A 17,082-nucleotide genomic window follows, 5' to 3' on the forward strand; every position below is an offset into this window, starting at 1 on the left:
ATCCACGGGCACACGTTCCACCGGTATCCTCTAAGTTCAAACCAGCAGAGCATCCTTGAGTTCCCAAGACACGAGTAGTCACGAATTCAGCCGATGATTTCCGGAAACAACCGATCCAGCACGCTCGGTCAGAGGCGGTGCAGGGAAGATGGACAGGCTAACGAACCAATCCCTGCCGGATTTCAGCGTCTCCTCCAGTAAAGCTCTCCGGTAAGGGGCTGCGCTCGGAAGCTCTCTAGCCAATGAACCTGTAACGAAAACAAACACTCGGGCCATCCGGCCACGAGTGAAAAGGGGGGGGGGGAGAAAACAAACGAACTTACGTCCTCCTGGGGCTGTTTAATCTGCCATGGTGCTGCACATGTGACCATTTATGACACCAGCCTCTTGATGTCTTCTCAGTTCAGTTGAGAGCACAAGCAACAGTGACCGTTATCATTTCATGCCTTGCATGTAACTGTTTGGAAACTGTTAAATCGATGGATTTAGTTCTCATTTAAACACTTCATTACCACACCATAGCTGAAAGATGGCTACAACGCAGCTCTGTTGTTCTGGGAGGGCGTCCATGGACTTTAACCGCTTCCCGACTGCCTCACGTAGATATACTGCGGCAGAAGGGCACGTACAGGCAGATTAATGTACCTGTACGTTGGTCCTTAAGAGGTGCCCGCCGGGAGCAAGGTGACCGTGATTACGGATCCAGCGGACTCTATGTCCGCGGGCATACCCGCGATCGTCACACGGGGAGATGCTAATGTAAACAACATCTCCCTGTTTTGCCTAGTGACACTGTCACTGATCACAGCTCTCCGTGATCGGGAGCGGTGATCAGTGATGTGCCACACACAGCCCCTCCCCCCCACAGTTAGAATCCCTAGGACACACTTAACCCCTACAGCGCCACCTGGCGGTTAACCACTTCACTGCCAGTGACATTTTTACAGTAACCAATCCAATTTTTTAGCATTGATCGCTGTAAAAATGTGTCAAAATTGTTCGAGCAGAGATCAGTGATGTGTCACACGCAGCCACGCCCCCCCCCCACAGTTAGAAACACTTCCCGGGACACACTTAAACCTTACACTGCCCCCTAGTGGTTAACCCCTTCACTGCCAGTGTCATTTACACAGGAATCAGTGCATGCAGGGCCGTTTTTAAGGCAGGGCAAAAGGGGCAGCTGCCCTGGACCCTGTCATTGTTGTGGGGCCCAAAGCAGCTGCCTTATACTTGCCAACTATCCTGGTTTAAATTCCCTCATCCCTTGAGGTTTTAGTCATGTGCTCTGTCCCAATATCTCAGTGTGAAGTGCTGCTACTAATGCTACCCAGCTCTGCTCTATTGTTGTGTAAGGATGACTCACCTGCAGACCCTGCGTTTACATGTACATCACTGGCATTGATATGTAAATAGCGGCGGCCGGCGGCATTGATATATATATCATGCCCCGCTGAAATCATATCCACAGTAAACTCTAGCAACCAATCAACAAGCAAAAATCATGTTCTGTAACCTCTAGCAACTAATCAGTGAGCCGTAATGTGTGCTGTAACCTCTAGCAACCAGTCAGGGAGCGGTAATGATACACTGTAACCTCTGGCAAACAATTGCAATAGCCGCCCCATCTGATTCAGTAAACTGATTTTAAGTCTAGCTGCTATTTATTGTATGTCTCAGAGCAGGTGGAGAGCGAAACTGCATCGAGGGGGCCCCAAGAAAAGTTTTGCCCAGGGTCCAATCAATATTAAAGACGGCCCTGAGTGCATGTATAGCACTGATTTCTGTGTAATTGATAATAGTCTCAAAAATGTGTCAAAGATGTCCGATGTGTCCGCCATAATGTCACAGTCATGATAAAAAAAAATCGCTGATCGCCGCCATTACTAGTAAAAAACAAAACAAAAAAACCTATCAACAAAAATATGTAGAAGAATACTATTCGGCTTAAACTGAGGGAAAAAAAAAATTTTTATATATTTTTTGGGGATACAGTATTTATTATAGCAAAAAAGTTAAAAATAATGCGTTTTCTTCAAAATTGTTGCTATATTTTTGTTTATAGCGCAAAAAAATAAAAAAAAATGCAGAGGTGATCAAATACCATCAAAAGAAAGCTCTATTTGTGGGAAAAAAAGGATGTCCATTTTGTTTGTGAGCCACGTCGCACGACCGCGCAATTGTCAGTTAAAGCGACGCAGTGCCGAATCACAAAAAGTGCTCTGGTCAGGAAGGGGGTAAATTCTTCCGGGGCTGAAGTGGTTAATTCGCACCTGAACTTGACCTAAAATTGCACAGGACTCTTTTCATAAACTGACAGCTCCATTGAAAGCCAGTCAAGCTCACATGTTATGCGAGTCAGCTGCGGATCAAAACGAATCTGATTCACATATGTGAGCTGAGCCTTAGGCCCAGTTCACAACTGAGCAGAGCGATATTCAGGCATTTTTTTATTTGACAATTTTTCAAGCGTATTACGAGCATTTTAGAAGCTCATTACAAGCATTTTTACATATGTATTCAAGCTTCAGGTGTTTTTATTTTAGCCAATAGAAAGCACTTGGGGGTGGAGAGCTGCTGTTTGCCAGAAAACATGCAAAAAAAAAAAATGCTCATGTTGAACATTTTTCAGGAATCCCCATTAAAATCTATAGGGCCAATCCACCTCCAGTCGCCCTAAAAGGTTTATGTACTTTTTTGAGCGACAGGCATTTTTCTAAATGCGACAGAATGCTCAGGTGTGAACAGGGCCCATTGAAATTAATGGGACTTTGTTGAGCATGTTAGAGCTACAAACAGAAAATCGCTCTTGGTGTGAACGGGGCCTTAAAGGATAGGTTCACCTTTCGTTACATGTTACACCCATGTTCAGGGTGCAACATGTAACAAACAGCCCGGCCCCCCCGATCTGGCAGCAGGGACATTCAACACCCCCCCTGCTAGCTGTCACTCATTCACAGTGACCTGTAAATGGAAAATGACAAGGTCCAGCAGCCTTTGTGGCTTTTAGCTTGTAGTTTTCAATGAACTAGCACGGCCCTGTGGAGCACTGTGGTAGTTTATTATATATTCTTTTCCTGCCAGATTGTATCTGTTTGCTCTTATGGGATGTAGGGGCACACAGATACACTGGCAGATCTGCAGGAGACATACATGGCATCACCGATCTTCTGATCCCTGGTGCAATGCTTTACAGGCTCCAAAAAAATAAAATAAAGGCACATTTTTTACCTGCAGAAAAAGTGCATTTATTATTTTTTGCTGAAAAGTGAACTTCTCCTTTTTAAGCCTTCACTGCTGACCTCTCAATGTGAAAATTCTAGTTGCTTGGCATTTGAATCCCCTGGCATCCATTCTTTCATGGTTCCTGAACAAGTTTGCTGTCACTTGCTGCATCATTTGTTCTTGGTCAGTGGCTCATTGTATAAAAGGCAGAGCGTCAGAAGGACAGTCAAGCAGCTGACATTATTAAGAAGATGGTCAGCGGTGATGGCTTACAAGTTATCTGTCAGCACAGATACTAAAGGTGAGATTTATGACAACTGGAACACACAGAATCTGGTGCAGCTCTGCATAGAAACCAATCGGCTTCCAGGTTTTATTGTCAAAGCTTAAAGCGGAGGTCCACCCTAAAGTGGACCTTCCGCTCATTGGAATCCTCCCCCCCTCCGGCGCCACAATTGGCACCTTTCAGGGGGGAGGGGGGAGGGGGGTGCAGTTACCTGGATAATCCAGGTAACTGCACCCACTTCCGGGATAGCTCTCTGCGGAAAGGGGCGTAGATCTACGCCCCTTTCCGAAAGTCCCCCGCTGCCTGCTGGGAAACACACAGATCCCAGAGGCAGCGGGTCCATCCTTATTGCGCAGCGCGACTCGCGCATGCGCAGTAGGGAACCGGGAAATGAAGCCGAAAGGCTCCACTTCCTGATTCCCATACCCAAGATGGCGGCGGCAGCACCCGAGAGACGATCGAGAGATCGGCTTCAGGTGCCGACATCGCGGGCGCGCTGGGCGGGTAAGTGTCCTTATTTTAAAAGTCAGCAGCTGCTGCATTTGTAGTTGCTGGCTTGTTGCTGGCTTTTAAAAAAAATAAAAAATAAACGGCGGAACTCCCGGCGGACTCCCGCTTTAATTGAAGAATCTGAAGTTAGAAGCTGATTGGTTGCTATGCAGAGTTGCTCCTCATTTTGTGTGCACCAGTTTTAGTGAATGTTCTTTTACCTTAGGTGCCCATTGTGTCTACACTTTCTGGAGCAGAAGGCTCTCAGAGATCATTCACGGGTTTGTGTCTTGCTAAGAGAAACACTCCAACATAGAAGTTTTAAAAAAATACACAATTGCCAAATGATTTCAGCATTCCTCTTACCCCTTTATTATTAAAAATTCTGACACACATTTCCATTGCAAACATACCATGGAGTCCAGATCCCTGCTTGCGGTCAGCAAGCAGTGTGGCAAAGGATTTTAACATAAGGAAACCTCTTCACTAACTTGGATAGATTCTTTGTAGGAACCTCTCTTCCCACCCTGCATCCCTGCTGAGACATTACAGGGTGTTTAGCTGCTTTTCTTCATTTCTTAGAAGTAGCATCCGGGCCATCGCAGACTGATCAGACTCTGTATTTAGACCAAGATGATGAATGAAGCCATTCAAGTCTTTACTGCAATCACCACCTTATTCAGGTCAGTCCCTTTGAGAAGATGTGACTTTTGTTGATGACCGCAAAAAAAAAAGGCCATGTATGGTCCCACGACTAAACACGGGGTACTGTTTATGCCCGTCAACACTCACCAGATTCCCGCCACTGAGTGAGAAATCCGATGTGATGTCCTGCAGTGGACGTCTACCCGAGCCGGACACTGTACGAGTCACTTTGGGTCAGGTAACGAACCCAAGTGTGGATGGCGGTCGGACGTTCATTTCTGAGCCTGAGGAAACGGATCTGAAGGCCAGAACTGGTGTGGGATGGTACCTGAAAGGAGAGATTCACGGGAGGCAGGTCCAGAACCGAAGGCAGGGAGACGCATCCAGAAACATCCACCTGTAGGAGGGGGACAGACATACAAAGCTGGAATGAAGCCTCAGTTTCAGCACTGCTCTATGCCCTGCTGTAATATTTGGCACCAACTTCTTCATGCGCCAGTCTTTGCCAGCACACTCCAAGCGCCTAGAGGCGATTCAGTTCGCATTGTGCGCTATACAAGTATTTCATTCATTCATTCATTCATTCAAGCAATTCCAACACAAAGTACAATATAGACCGCGCACTGCTGTACCACTTGGCAAATAATTGGAGCTGGCAAGCTGCTTTTAGCCTTCCAAGGTCCTCTCTTTGTTGGATCTCATCCAAAACATCAAAGACAAGAGCTTGGAGGTCTTACAGCTTTGCCCACTCAATAAACGTATTCAATATGCAGTGCAGTGCATCCTATATCATTCTGTGTTTGTGCTGGAGTGAAGCCAATAGAGGAAAAAAAAAAAAAAAATTGAAGCTAGAATTTTGTATACTGAAAAACGTATCTTAATAAATGTATAAAACAAAGTGGAAGATTAAAGGGATACTAAACTCACAATGTTATATTTACATTGTCTCTTCTATTTCTGTACAGTGGCTTGAAAAAGTTCATACCCCTTAAAATTTTCCACATTTTCGCAATATTACAACCAAAAACATAAAAGTATTTTATGTAATAGACCAACACAAAGTGGCGCATAATTGTGAAGTGGAAGGAAAATGATAAAAGGATTTTTCCTACAGCTTACCTGTAAAATCTTTTTCTTGGAATACATCACAGGACACACAGCAGCTATAGTAATAACTATCTGGTTATACGCCACCTATAGGTGAATGGACACTGGCACACCCAAAAGACAGGAAGTCCCCCCTCTATATAACCCCCCCAGGAAGTACTTCAGTTTTGTAGTAAGCAATTCCCAAAAGAGGGGAGGGGATTGTGTGTCCCGTTATGTACTTCAAGAAAAGGATTTTACAGGTAAGCTGTAGGAAAAATCCTATTTTCTTTATCGTACATCACGGGACACAGAGCAGCTATAGTAATTACTATCTGGGATATCCCAAAGCAAGGCCCCTGAGGGGAGGGAGACACCATCATAGAAACTGCCACCAAAGAAGGACCTACTCCTGCTATTTGGCTGAGGCCAAAGGCAGTATCTTCTAATCGACATGATTGACATCGACCTGTTAAAAACCCGGTAGATGTATAAACAAAAGACCAAATAGTGGTCTTGTACACCTGGGCCACTGACACCCGATGATGGATGGCCCAAGATACTCCCACGTCTGGTAGAGAATCTCTCACCAGAAAAAAAAATAAAAAATGTTGTCATTTAAACCATAGGCATCATTGATAAACTGGCAGATTCACTGCCAAGTATTCGACCTGGATGCCGCCTGCCCTTCCTGGGCTCTTCTGGCAGCACATACCAGGATTCCTGACTTGTGCCGACAACTCAAGTAGACCCTGAGCGTCTGAACTACCTCTAGAGTAGGTAGCGATCTTTCTCCTGCCGACTGTGGATTAGGAGGAGAATAAAAAGGCAAGACACTGTCCTGATTCAAGTGAAAAACTAGAAACCACTTTAAGCAATAAAAATGGATGAGGATGCAACATCATCTTATGATGCGAGACTAAGAATGGCTCCTGGCATGAAAGAACCGCCAACTCTGACACTCCCCTTCGTGAAGTCATAGCAACCACAGAAGACACCTTCTGAGATAAAAGGACCAACAGAATCCCTTGATTGGCTCAAAAAGTGGTCAAGATCAATTCAAGTCCTAAGGACACAAGAATGGCCTGACAGGTAGGACTGCCCAAGTTATATGCTGTATGAGGTACGAAACAAGAAGTGGGAAACAACGGCCCCTGGAAAAAAAATGGATAGGGACGAACTCTGACCCTTAACGCTACTTAAGGAGAAACTCCTTTCCTCTACCGATTTGGAAAAAGAAAAAGAAAATCTCCCACCCACATATTTCTATGAGTGTCACTTTCTGGCTTCACCCCAGGCAAAAAAAATATTTTCAAGTCCTGTAATTGAAGTTCCCCGAAGCTGGCTTCCAGGGGCTCAACAGTGCTGAGATACAGGACTCAAGACCATCAGGTCCCGCTGGACTGGCAGTGTCTAAAGGAGCGACCCCTGCAAGGCTCGCTATGCCTGTGTACCAAGCCCCCCTGGGCTAATCTGGCCAACACTAATATCAGTGTTACCACCTTATGGATTCTTTGCAAAAGAAAACTTCAAATATGGGAGAACCAGACCTTAAGGTGTTACCAGTACATGTACCCCTTATTGGCAGTGGGACTCTTGCCCCGGACACACTTGTCCCGAACTGTTGTAGAACTTGTAATCTAGTGGATTCCCCTGCAGAGTTCCCCTTGCCACTATCCTGTACCTGGAATATGTATTGGCAATAGAGACAGCACTTGTACTGTCCCAAACAGAATGTGGTACACCTCCCTGAGTCGCATGACCTCTGGTGCTGCCCTGGTGGTTGATAGAGATATATATATATACACACACACATACACACAGTGCCTTGCGAAAGTATTCGGCCCTCTTGAACTTTTCAACCTTTTGCCACATTTCAGGCTTCAAACATAAAGATATACAATTTTTATTTTTTGTGAAGAATCACCAACAAGTGGGACACAATTGTGAAGTGGAACGAAATCTATTGGATTTTTGAAACTTTTTTAACAAATAAAATAAATGAAAAGTGGGGCGTGCAAAATTATTCGGCCCCCTTACGTTAATACTTTGTAGAGCCACCTTTTGCTGCGATTACAGCTGCAAGTCGCTTGTGGTATGTCTCTATCAGTTTTGCACATCGAGAGACTGAAATTCTTGCCCATTCTTCCTTGCAAAACAGCTCGAGCTCAGTGAGGTTGGATGGAGAGCGTTTGTGAACAGCAGTTTTCAGCTCTTTCCACAGATTCTCGATTGGATTCAGGTCTGGACTTTGACTTGGCCATTCTAACACCTGGATACGTTTATTTGTGAACCATTCCTTTGTAGATTTTGCTGTATGTTTGGGATCATTGTCTTGTTGGAAGATAAATCTCCGTCCCAGTTTCAGATCTTTTGCAGACTCCAACAGGTTTTCATCCAGAATGGTCCTATATTTGGCTGCATCCATCTTCCCCTCAATTTTAACCATCTTCCCTGTCCCTGCTGAAGAAAAGCAGGCCCAAACCATGATGCTGCCACCACCCTGTTTGACAGTGGGGATGGTGTGTTGAGGGTGATGAGCTGTGTTGCTTTTACGCCAAACATATCGTTTTGCATTGTGGGCAAAAAGTTTGATTTTGGTTTCATCTGACCAGAGCACCTTCTTGCACATGTTTGGTGTGTCTCCCAGGTGGCTTGTGGCAAACTTTAGACGAGACTTTTTATGGATATCTTTGAGAAATGGCTTTCTTTTTGCCACTCTTCCATAAAGGCCAGATTTGTGCAGTGTACGACTGATTGTTGTCCTATGGACAGACTCTCCCACCTCAGCTGTAGTTCTCTGCAGTTCATCCAGAGTGATCATGGGCCTCTTGGCTGCATCTCTGATCAGTCTTCTCCTTATCTGAGCTGAAAGTTTAGAGGGACGGCCAGGTCTTGGTAGATTTTCAGTGGTCTGATACTCCTTCCATTTCAAAATGATAGCTTGCACAGTGCTCCTTGGGATGTTTAAAGCTTGGGAAATCTTTTTGTATCCAAATCCGGCTTTAAACTTCTCCACAAAAGTATTACGGACCTGCCTGGTGTGTTCCTTGGTCTTCATGATGCTCTCTGCGCTTTCAATAGAATCCTGAGTCTATCACAGCGCAGGTGCATTTATACAGAGACTTGATTACACACAGGTGGATTCTATTTATCACCATCAGTCATTTAGGACAACATTGGATCATTCAGAGATCCTCGCTGAACTTCTGGAGTGAGTTTGCTGCACTGAAAGTAAAGGGGCCGAATAATTTTGCACGCACCACTTTTCAGTTTTTTATTTGCTAAAAAAGTTTAAAATATCCAATAGATTTCGTTCCACTTCACAATTGTGTCCCACTTGTTGGTGATTCTTCACAAAAAATTAAAATTTATGCTTGAAGCCTGAAATGTGGCAAAAGGTTGAAAAGTTCAAGGGGGCCGAATACTTTCGCAAGGCACTGTATATGCATGCAGAGGCCTTTCCAGATTGAACCTACAACAGATTTGTCCTATAATCCAGAGCAAGGTATACTGGCCAAAAATTCCAAGCTATTGAACAGTATTCTCTCCTCATGTCTATTTATACAAACATGTCCAAACATGCAACTTTATGCAACCATGTATCTTTATGCAATATGTAAAAACATGCATCTTCAGCAACTGTGCATTTCAGCAACCGTGCGTTTCAGCTAATTTGCAAGCAACCTGCTTAACTGCAGTTGGCCCTATACTAGACCTGCAGGATTTAGCCAAGCACATATGCACTATAATGAAACGGGAAAACCCGCCGTTCCATGTGAGACCAGGAAGCCTAATGATCCAGTAGGTGCTCGCCTCCGCACACAATGAGAATAGAAGAAATGGCCGCACACCACTGTAGATCAAAATCCTTTATATTTGGACATCCCAAAACCAGAAGAATCAGAATGCTGGGTAGACGCGTTTCACACACTCCACGTGCGCTTAAGTCATTACACCTCCCTGTCTTGTAGTTTTGGGATGTCAAAAAAAAAGGGTTTTTATCTACAGTGGTGTGTGGCCATTTCTTCTATTCTCGCATATGCACTATACTGGAGATACAACTCCTTAAAATGCACCCATGCTGATTTTTTTCCAAATGTGTATATTTAAACATGCATTTAAGCAACACGTTTTGAAGCATGTATACTACGCGGCACCTGTCTACTGAGCAGTCAACAAAACTTTAATGTGAACTGCTAACCTTCCAGGGGTGTCTCAACTTACAGTTGTGCAGTCCCCCCGGATAAGCAGTAAATATGCAGCATATAATCATGACTTGTCTGTCACACAACTCCCATAGTAAGTACTCACACTTTGTTAGTATCCATGGGCTGCTGCTATGTCTCCAGAGGCCTACTCGACCTGTTGCCACATGACATGGCCGCCCTTCCTGACTATATAAAAATAGGCCATACTGAGCGAGCTTGCACCACAGTGGCTGGAGGGGAAACGGCAGCCCACATGAGTAAGAGTACATAGCATGAACAAATGGCACACTGCTCCCAGTGGCCAACGGAAGAACAGACAGTCAGAACTCTCATTTAAAAAAAAAAAAAAAGATAAACTGCAAACAATGCAGACTTACCATTCCTGCTGCAGGACTCTGAACATAACAAGAGTCCAATCTTCACCCATCACGGCGAGCTTTGTCTTCAGAGACTGGGCCACCCCTTAATCTGGGGTCCACTCTCCTGGACCTGTATAGCACCCCACAGGAAAGCGCCTTGGACAGAACAAACACTGCACAGGGTTCCATTACACAGGGTCCAGCATTGTAAGGCTGCATTACAGTAAAACCGAGGAATATTCTCTCCTTCTAATGAGGCTCAGGTACCATCCATTTTGGCTGACAGCTTTTTCAAAATGGATCCGATTGAAGTCCATGATTCTTAATAGAACTGTCTAGACCTCCAAGTATGCTCCAAGAGCACATCAGTGACCACCACCTTACAGACACTGGTGAAAAAACTGAGGTACTTTCTGTGTAGGAGGGGTTATATAGAGGGGGGACTTTCCGTCTTTTGGGTGTGCCAGTGTCCATTCACCTATGGGTGACGTATAACCAGATAGTAATTACTATAGCTGCTCTGTGTCCCGTGATGTGCAATAAAGAGAAATAGTTTTCAAAATGTCTTAATAAATATGTGAAAAGTGTGGCGTGCATTTGTATTCAGCCCCCTTTACTTTGATAACCATAACTAAAATTTAGTGGAACCAATTGTCTTAAGAAGTCACACAATTAGTAAATAGAGTCCACCTGTGTGTAATTTAATCTCAGTATAAATACAGCTGTTCTGTGAAGCCCTCAGAGGTTTGTTAGACAACCTTAGTGAACAAACAGCATCATGAAGACCAAAGAAAACACCAAACAGGTCAGGGATAAAGTTATGGAGAAGTTTAAAGCAGAGTTAGGTTATAAAAAAAAAAAAAACCCATGCATTGAATATCTCACAGAGAATTGTGTAATCCATCATCTGACAATGGAAAGAATATGGCACAACTGCAAACCTATTAAGACATGGCCGTCCACCTAAACTGTCAGGCTGGGCAAGGAGAGCATTAATCAGAGAAGCATTCAAGAAGCCCCATGGTAACTCTGGAGGATCTGCAGAGATCCACAGATCAGGTGGGAGAATCTGCCCACAGGACAACTATTAGTTGTGCTCTCCACAAATCTGGCCTTTATGGAAGAGTGGCAAGAAGAAAGTAATGGTTGAAAGAAAGCCATAAGAAGTCCCCTTTGCAGTTTGTAAGAGGCCATGTGGGGGACACCGAAAACATGACCTACCACCTGACCAATTAGCAGGCCTAAGTCATGTGCAGGGCAAGCTAGAGCATGCAGAAAGGCGTGATCCATTTGAGTCCCATGTCTTCCCATAGGAGGACAGAATCTGCCCACCGCTGTAGTCGCGGGCCGGAACCACACCATGAGCAGCAGCAGTAACATGGCAATGCCCTAGCCCCTTGCTGTCCTGCTGAGGGTGGTGGGGAGATCTAGTAGTGGACTGAGGCAAAGAAGGGCGGGTGCCCAAATGCATAATAACAGCCGCCCAGCAGGCCACAAAGCAGCGCCCTAAAGTGTCGGATAGTCCGACCGCATGGCGTACCGGTAGATGTGCAAAGCTGGTAAGAGACTTACCCAAAAAGACTTGCAGCTGTAATTGCAGTGAATAGCGGTTCTACAAAGTATTGACTCAGGGCGGCGCTATAGAAATGTACCCCACACTTTTCACATATTTGTAAAAAAAAATTGAAAACCATTTATCATTTTCCTTCCACTTCACACTTATATGCCACTTTGTGTTGGTCTATCACATAAAATCCCAATAAAATATATTTACGTTTTTGGTTGTAACATGACAAAATGTGGAAAGTTTCAAGGGGTATGAATACTTTTTCAAGACACTGTATGTGGATGAATTATTTGAATTAAAAAACAAAAACAAAAAAAAAAAAACATTTAAGTACCTTTTCCCTAATCAATATACAGCTGTCACATGACCCAGTTTTCTCCCAGCCTGCCTGCAGAGAAACATAAGCAGGAGGAACTTCTAGTCCTCCCTCTGCTAATGGTCACATGTTAAAAAAAAAAAAACAGCTTTTGGAATACAGAGTAAAAATAAACTACAGTGGAACCTTGGTTTACAAGTAACGTGGTTAACGAGCATTTGGAAAGACGCGGAACTTTTTTTTTTTTTTTTTTAATCCTGACTCTGATTGCGAGTGTTGTCTCGCAAAACGAGCAGGATTCAAGCCAATGGGGTGTGCAGTACCGCATTTGCCCAGAGATGCGGGGACGCTGGTGACACTCGGAACGGTTTGGAGCCGTTCGGAAATACTCGGAATCACTCTGAAATACTTGGAGACACTCAGAAATACTCAGTTCAGGACCCTGAGTTCAGCCGAGCTGTCCCCGAGTATTTTCCGAGGCTCTCCAGCGCCCCCAACCTCTGGTCAAATGCGGTATTGCATGCAATAGAAGTCAATGCGGAACTAATTATCTTTGTTTCCATTGACTTCTATGGGGAAACTCGCTTTGATATGCGAGTGCTTTGGATTACAAGCATTCTCCTGGAACGGATTATGCTCATAATACAAGGTTCCACTGTACTTTGATGTGACTTTCCTGCAACTTGAGTGCTAGATAGAGCAAATTTGCACTCAAACTCACACGACTTTGGAGTCCCACTAGTGTGAACAGAGCCTAAGTATTTACTTCATTCTTTACAGGCACAATGTTTACTGTCAGTTTTAGTTGTGCTAAGGAAGGATGACATGTTTGTACATCCTTAAAACCACCCCCATGAATGGAATGAAGAAGCAGCAACAACAACTGTCAAAGCTGAGCTGAACCTTTACCTTGAAGAGAGCGGAAAGCTGGCTCCCTCCTCGGATCCTTGGAATATTCCATGTCAGCGACTGCGTGCTTAACGACAACTCTGCACTCTGATCTGGACTGCTGAGCTCCTGAGAAACACTGGAACACAAAGAGAGGAGTGGGCATGAAAGGCTGGTTTTATACCGTGAGTAATTAGTCTCATTCAAGTGATTGTAAACGATCACCTTGTGAAACAACCCATTCAGTTTCAAATAATAACCAAAAATGTAAAGCATTTGTGTATTTAGTATAAGAAATAAAATAAAAACATTATAAATAAAAAATGTTTCCCTTTGTTTATAAGTGATCCCATTTCCTCTGTGCTCAGCTGCACATTGAGGGTGGGGGGTGGAGAGGAACAGCAGCACACTGCTCTCCCCAGTGAATGGCTGTGCAGCGGGGGCGGGTCAGGACAAGTCTGATCATTGGAGGAGAGCAGGCTAAGCTCCCACTATAGCTAGAGCCACCCCCTCATCAAATCATTCTCTGCAGCTATTACCTTTTGTACCACCACCCCCTCCCTTTAGAATGTAAGCTCTACGAGCAGGGCCCTCCTGTACCTTTTGTATTGTACTGTACTGTAATTGTGTTGTCGCCCCCCCCCCCCCCTATACATTGTAAAGCGCTGCGTAAACTGTTGGCGCTATATAAATCGCGTATAATAATAATAGAGAACTGACCATTTTGTGCTCTCAATCCTAGTGTGGTCAGTTTTTAAGAGGAAAGCTTGGGGACTGGCAGGAACATCAGGGATTTTACACAAAAGGAGCAATACAAAGAGAAGAGCTTATTTTTTCATATAAGGACATGGTACAGCAGGCACATATCAGGAATATGAACTGTTGGCATTAATGCAACTTAAATGTTTCAGGAAATTATAGCAACAGAATACGTGAAGGAGATATCAGAGGGATCTTTTATTTTCTGCCCCAAGATAGCGCGAATGATGGCTACAGAGCAGCCTGCCAGTTCTGGGGGTGCATTATCTGATGTCCTCACGTGATTGTGCCCGCCACAGTGCGTTCTGCGATCGTTGTGTCATAAGGACACAGCTGATCAAATATCGGGGTAAAGGGCAATTCACAGCAGCCTTTTACCATGTTACATAGTTACATAGTAGGTGAGGTTGAAAAAAGACAAAAAGTCCATCAAGTCCAACCTATGTGTGTGATTATATGTCAGTATTACATTGTATATCCCTGTATGTTGTGGTCGTTCAAGAGCTTATCTAATAGTTTCTTGAAACTATCGATGCTCCCCCCTGAGACCACCGCCTGTGGAAGGGAATTCCACATCCTTGCCGCTCTTACAGTAAAGAACCCTCTACGCAGTTTAAGGTTAAACTGCTTTTCTTCTCATTTTAGTGAATGGCCCCATCCGTGTCTTTTCAAATTCCCTTTCGCAAAAAAGTTTTCTCCCTATTGTGGGGTCACCAGTACGGTATTTGTATATTGAAATCATATCCCCCTCTCAAGCTGTACATAGCTTATTGAAAACATCGCAGCACCCTGAGAGTCCTCAGTCCTGATACAAGCAGTGGAAGGAGTTATGCAAATATCAAAATGCCTTGATGGATGGATGTCAGTCTGGAGGAGCAGGCATTCCTAGGCAGGCTTTTTTTGCATGCATACCACCCTATGTAGCTCCCATATGCAATTCTGGGCCTCCGTGATTAAAATGGCTAAAATCGAATGAATGAATGAAAGGGACAAGCCAGAGACAGTTGAGCTGGGGAGGAAAAGGCTAGATGATGCTGGATGTCCTCCAGTCTGGAAATGAGGTGGGCTCTAGCTGACCTGCTGCAGCTTTTAATGCACATTGTGAGAAGCTCAGAGTGTGCAGTAAAATTAGAGTAAATAATTTCAGTACAGGAAAGGCACCTGTACAACTGTGCAGGACCAAATTGGAGGCCAGAGTTCAGCTTTAACTGGATGACATCTTGCTAAAGCACTGTGTATGAGTTATATGTTTTTTTAATAAAATACTGCTTCCACCTTTCTTTCATCCTTTATTTTATCTTAGTACTGCTGATCTGCAGCCACTTTATAAGTCCAGAGCTTTGAGATTGTTTTACTAAAGGCAAATGGACTGTGCACTTTCTAAAGTGCAGTTGCTCCAGAGCTTGGTAGATGAGGGGAAGCTCTGCTGACTTCCATCATCTGATCATGTGCAAGCAAAAATGCAGTTTTTTTTTTTCTTCTTAATAATAGATAAGCATCTTAATGACACACAATGTACAGGGATAGGGACAATTGTAGACACGCACACTCACTCACTCAGGATGGACTGGTGTCTTTATTCAACCTTACCAACTATGTACTCCACTACAACACTGCCCAACAAAATGGCCGCCACCGAGGCGGGGACAACTTTGTCCCCGTTCATCGCTGTGCTACAAAAACACTGAAATGTTTCTTTGCCTGACTGCATTAGTTTGGCGCTGTTGTCTCCAAACACGAATTTGTCAAAATCTACAATTACTCATGATTTTCATAAACCAGAAGTGACGTGGTTTGCTTTTCTGCCGAGCTGCACATTTTGTCAGGACACCGGTGTAGTGTCATATTTTGCTCCCCATCGTAGAATGCTCCGGAAGTGACGTTGCGGCCAGAAATTTAGCACTGCGCATGCGCGATGCGTTCCAAACACTTGCGCCATGCGTTCCAGAGGATTTCCGACAATGTAGTTCAGTGAAACCGTCAGATAATGTCACGGGAGTGAGGGGAGGTACTCGTGACATTAACTTTAGACAGAGCAGAGAGCAGCGGAGAGAGAGCAGGTAACTGTGGCTCGGGGAGGGGATTACCTCCCCTCACTTCTCTGACATTATCTGATGGTTTCACTGGTCTGCATTGTCGCAAATCATTTGGAACGCATGGCGCAAGTGTTTGGAATGCATCGCGCATGCGCAGTGCTAAATTTCTGGCCGCAACGTCACTTCCGGAGCATTCTATGATGGGGAGCAAAATATGACACTACACCGGTAGAACTTGCTCCCTATCATGTGACCACTGTGACAGCCAATCACACCACTGGTCACATGATCAGTTGACCCTGATCCCACCCCTGGTGGAAAGATCCTATTAAGAGAGACTTCGGGGCTGGGCAGGATGGGATTAAAAGGGCTTTCACACTTCGTGCCCATAGTGTCGGCGGTAAAATGCCACTATTTTTAGCGGCGTTTTACCGTCGGATTTGCAGCGCATTTCGGCCGTTAGCGGGGCGCTTTTACCCCCCGCTAGCGGGCGAGAAAGGGTTAAAACTGCCCGCAGTACGCCGCAATAGTGCCATTTTGCCGGCGGTATTGCAGCGTTGCCCCATTGATTTCAATGGGGAGCAGCGGTGGAGGAGCGGTAAACACATCGCTCCTTCACCGCTCCAAAGAGGCTGCTGGCAGGACTTTTCCTGACGTCCTGCCAGCGCACCGCTCCGGTGTGAAAGCCCTTGGGCTTTCACACCAGAGACAATGGTGTAGCAGTTTGAGGGCGGATTGCAGGCGCTATTTCTAAAGCTGTAGCGCCTGCAAAACGCACTTGGTGTGAAAGGGGTCTTAAAATGACACTTCTAATCATAATGAAACCATTATCCCAGGGAGGAGCAATATAAATAAAGCTGGATATACTCCAGTAGAATTTTGAAAGGAAAATTTGTACGAAAATTCTCAGTACATTCGAATGGCGTTTGAAAGTAGTGCAAGATTTTGTTTTGCTTTTAACATTCAGTTATGAATTAAATGGACTTTAGTAAAGTAAAACCACAGTCACTATTATGCCCCGTACACACGACCGGTTTTCCCGTCAGAATAAACTCTGAAGGTTTTTCTGAGGGAATTCCGCTGAAGCTGTCTTGCGTACACACGGTCACACCAAAGTCCCACCGCCAAGAACGCGGTGACATACAACACGTACGACGGGACTAGAAAAAGGAAGTTCAATAGCCAGTAGCCAATAGCTTCCGCCCCGTACTTACTTCA

At 44.7% G+C, this 17,082-nt stretch overlaps 1 protein-coding gene across 1 annotated transcript in view; it reads right to left on the reverse strand.

The window, feature by feature from the left end:
• Positions 1-4,345: 4,345 nt before the first annotated feature.
• AP4M1 (adaptor related protein complex 4 subunit mu 1) overlaps positions 4,346-17,082 on the reverse strand; it is a 77,143-nt gene continuing 64,406 nt past the window's right edge. The window contains exons 15-16 of the mRNA XM_077470586.1: positions 13,091-13,208; positions 4,346-5,039 (exon numbers count right to left, since the gene is read on the reverse strand). Of these exons, the coding sequence (XP_077326712.1) occupies positions 4,842-5,039; positions 13,091-13,208 (316 nt within the window). The 3' untranslated portion in view covers positions 4,346-4,841. The remainder of the gene's footprint in view (positions 5,040-13,090; positions 13,209-17,082) is intronic.

This window comes from Lithobates pipiens, unplaced genomic scaffold, assembly GCF_037356315.1.
Source record: "Lithobates pipiens isolate NorthernLeopardFrog02 unplaced genomic scaffold, aLitPip1_a1.2 Scaffold_8, whole genome shotgun sequence".
NCBI lineage: Eukaryota > Metazoa > Chordata > Amphibia > Anura > Ranidae > Lithobates > Lithobates pipiens.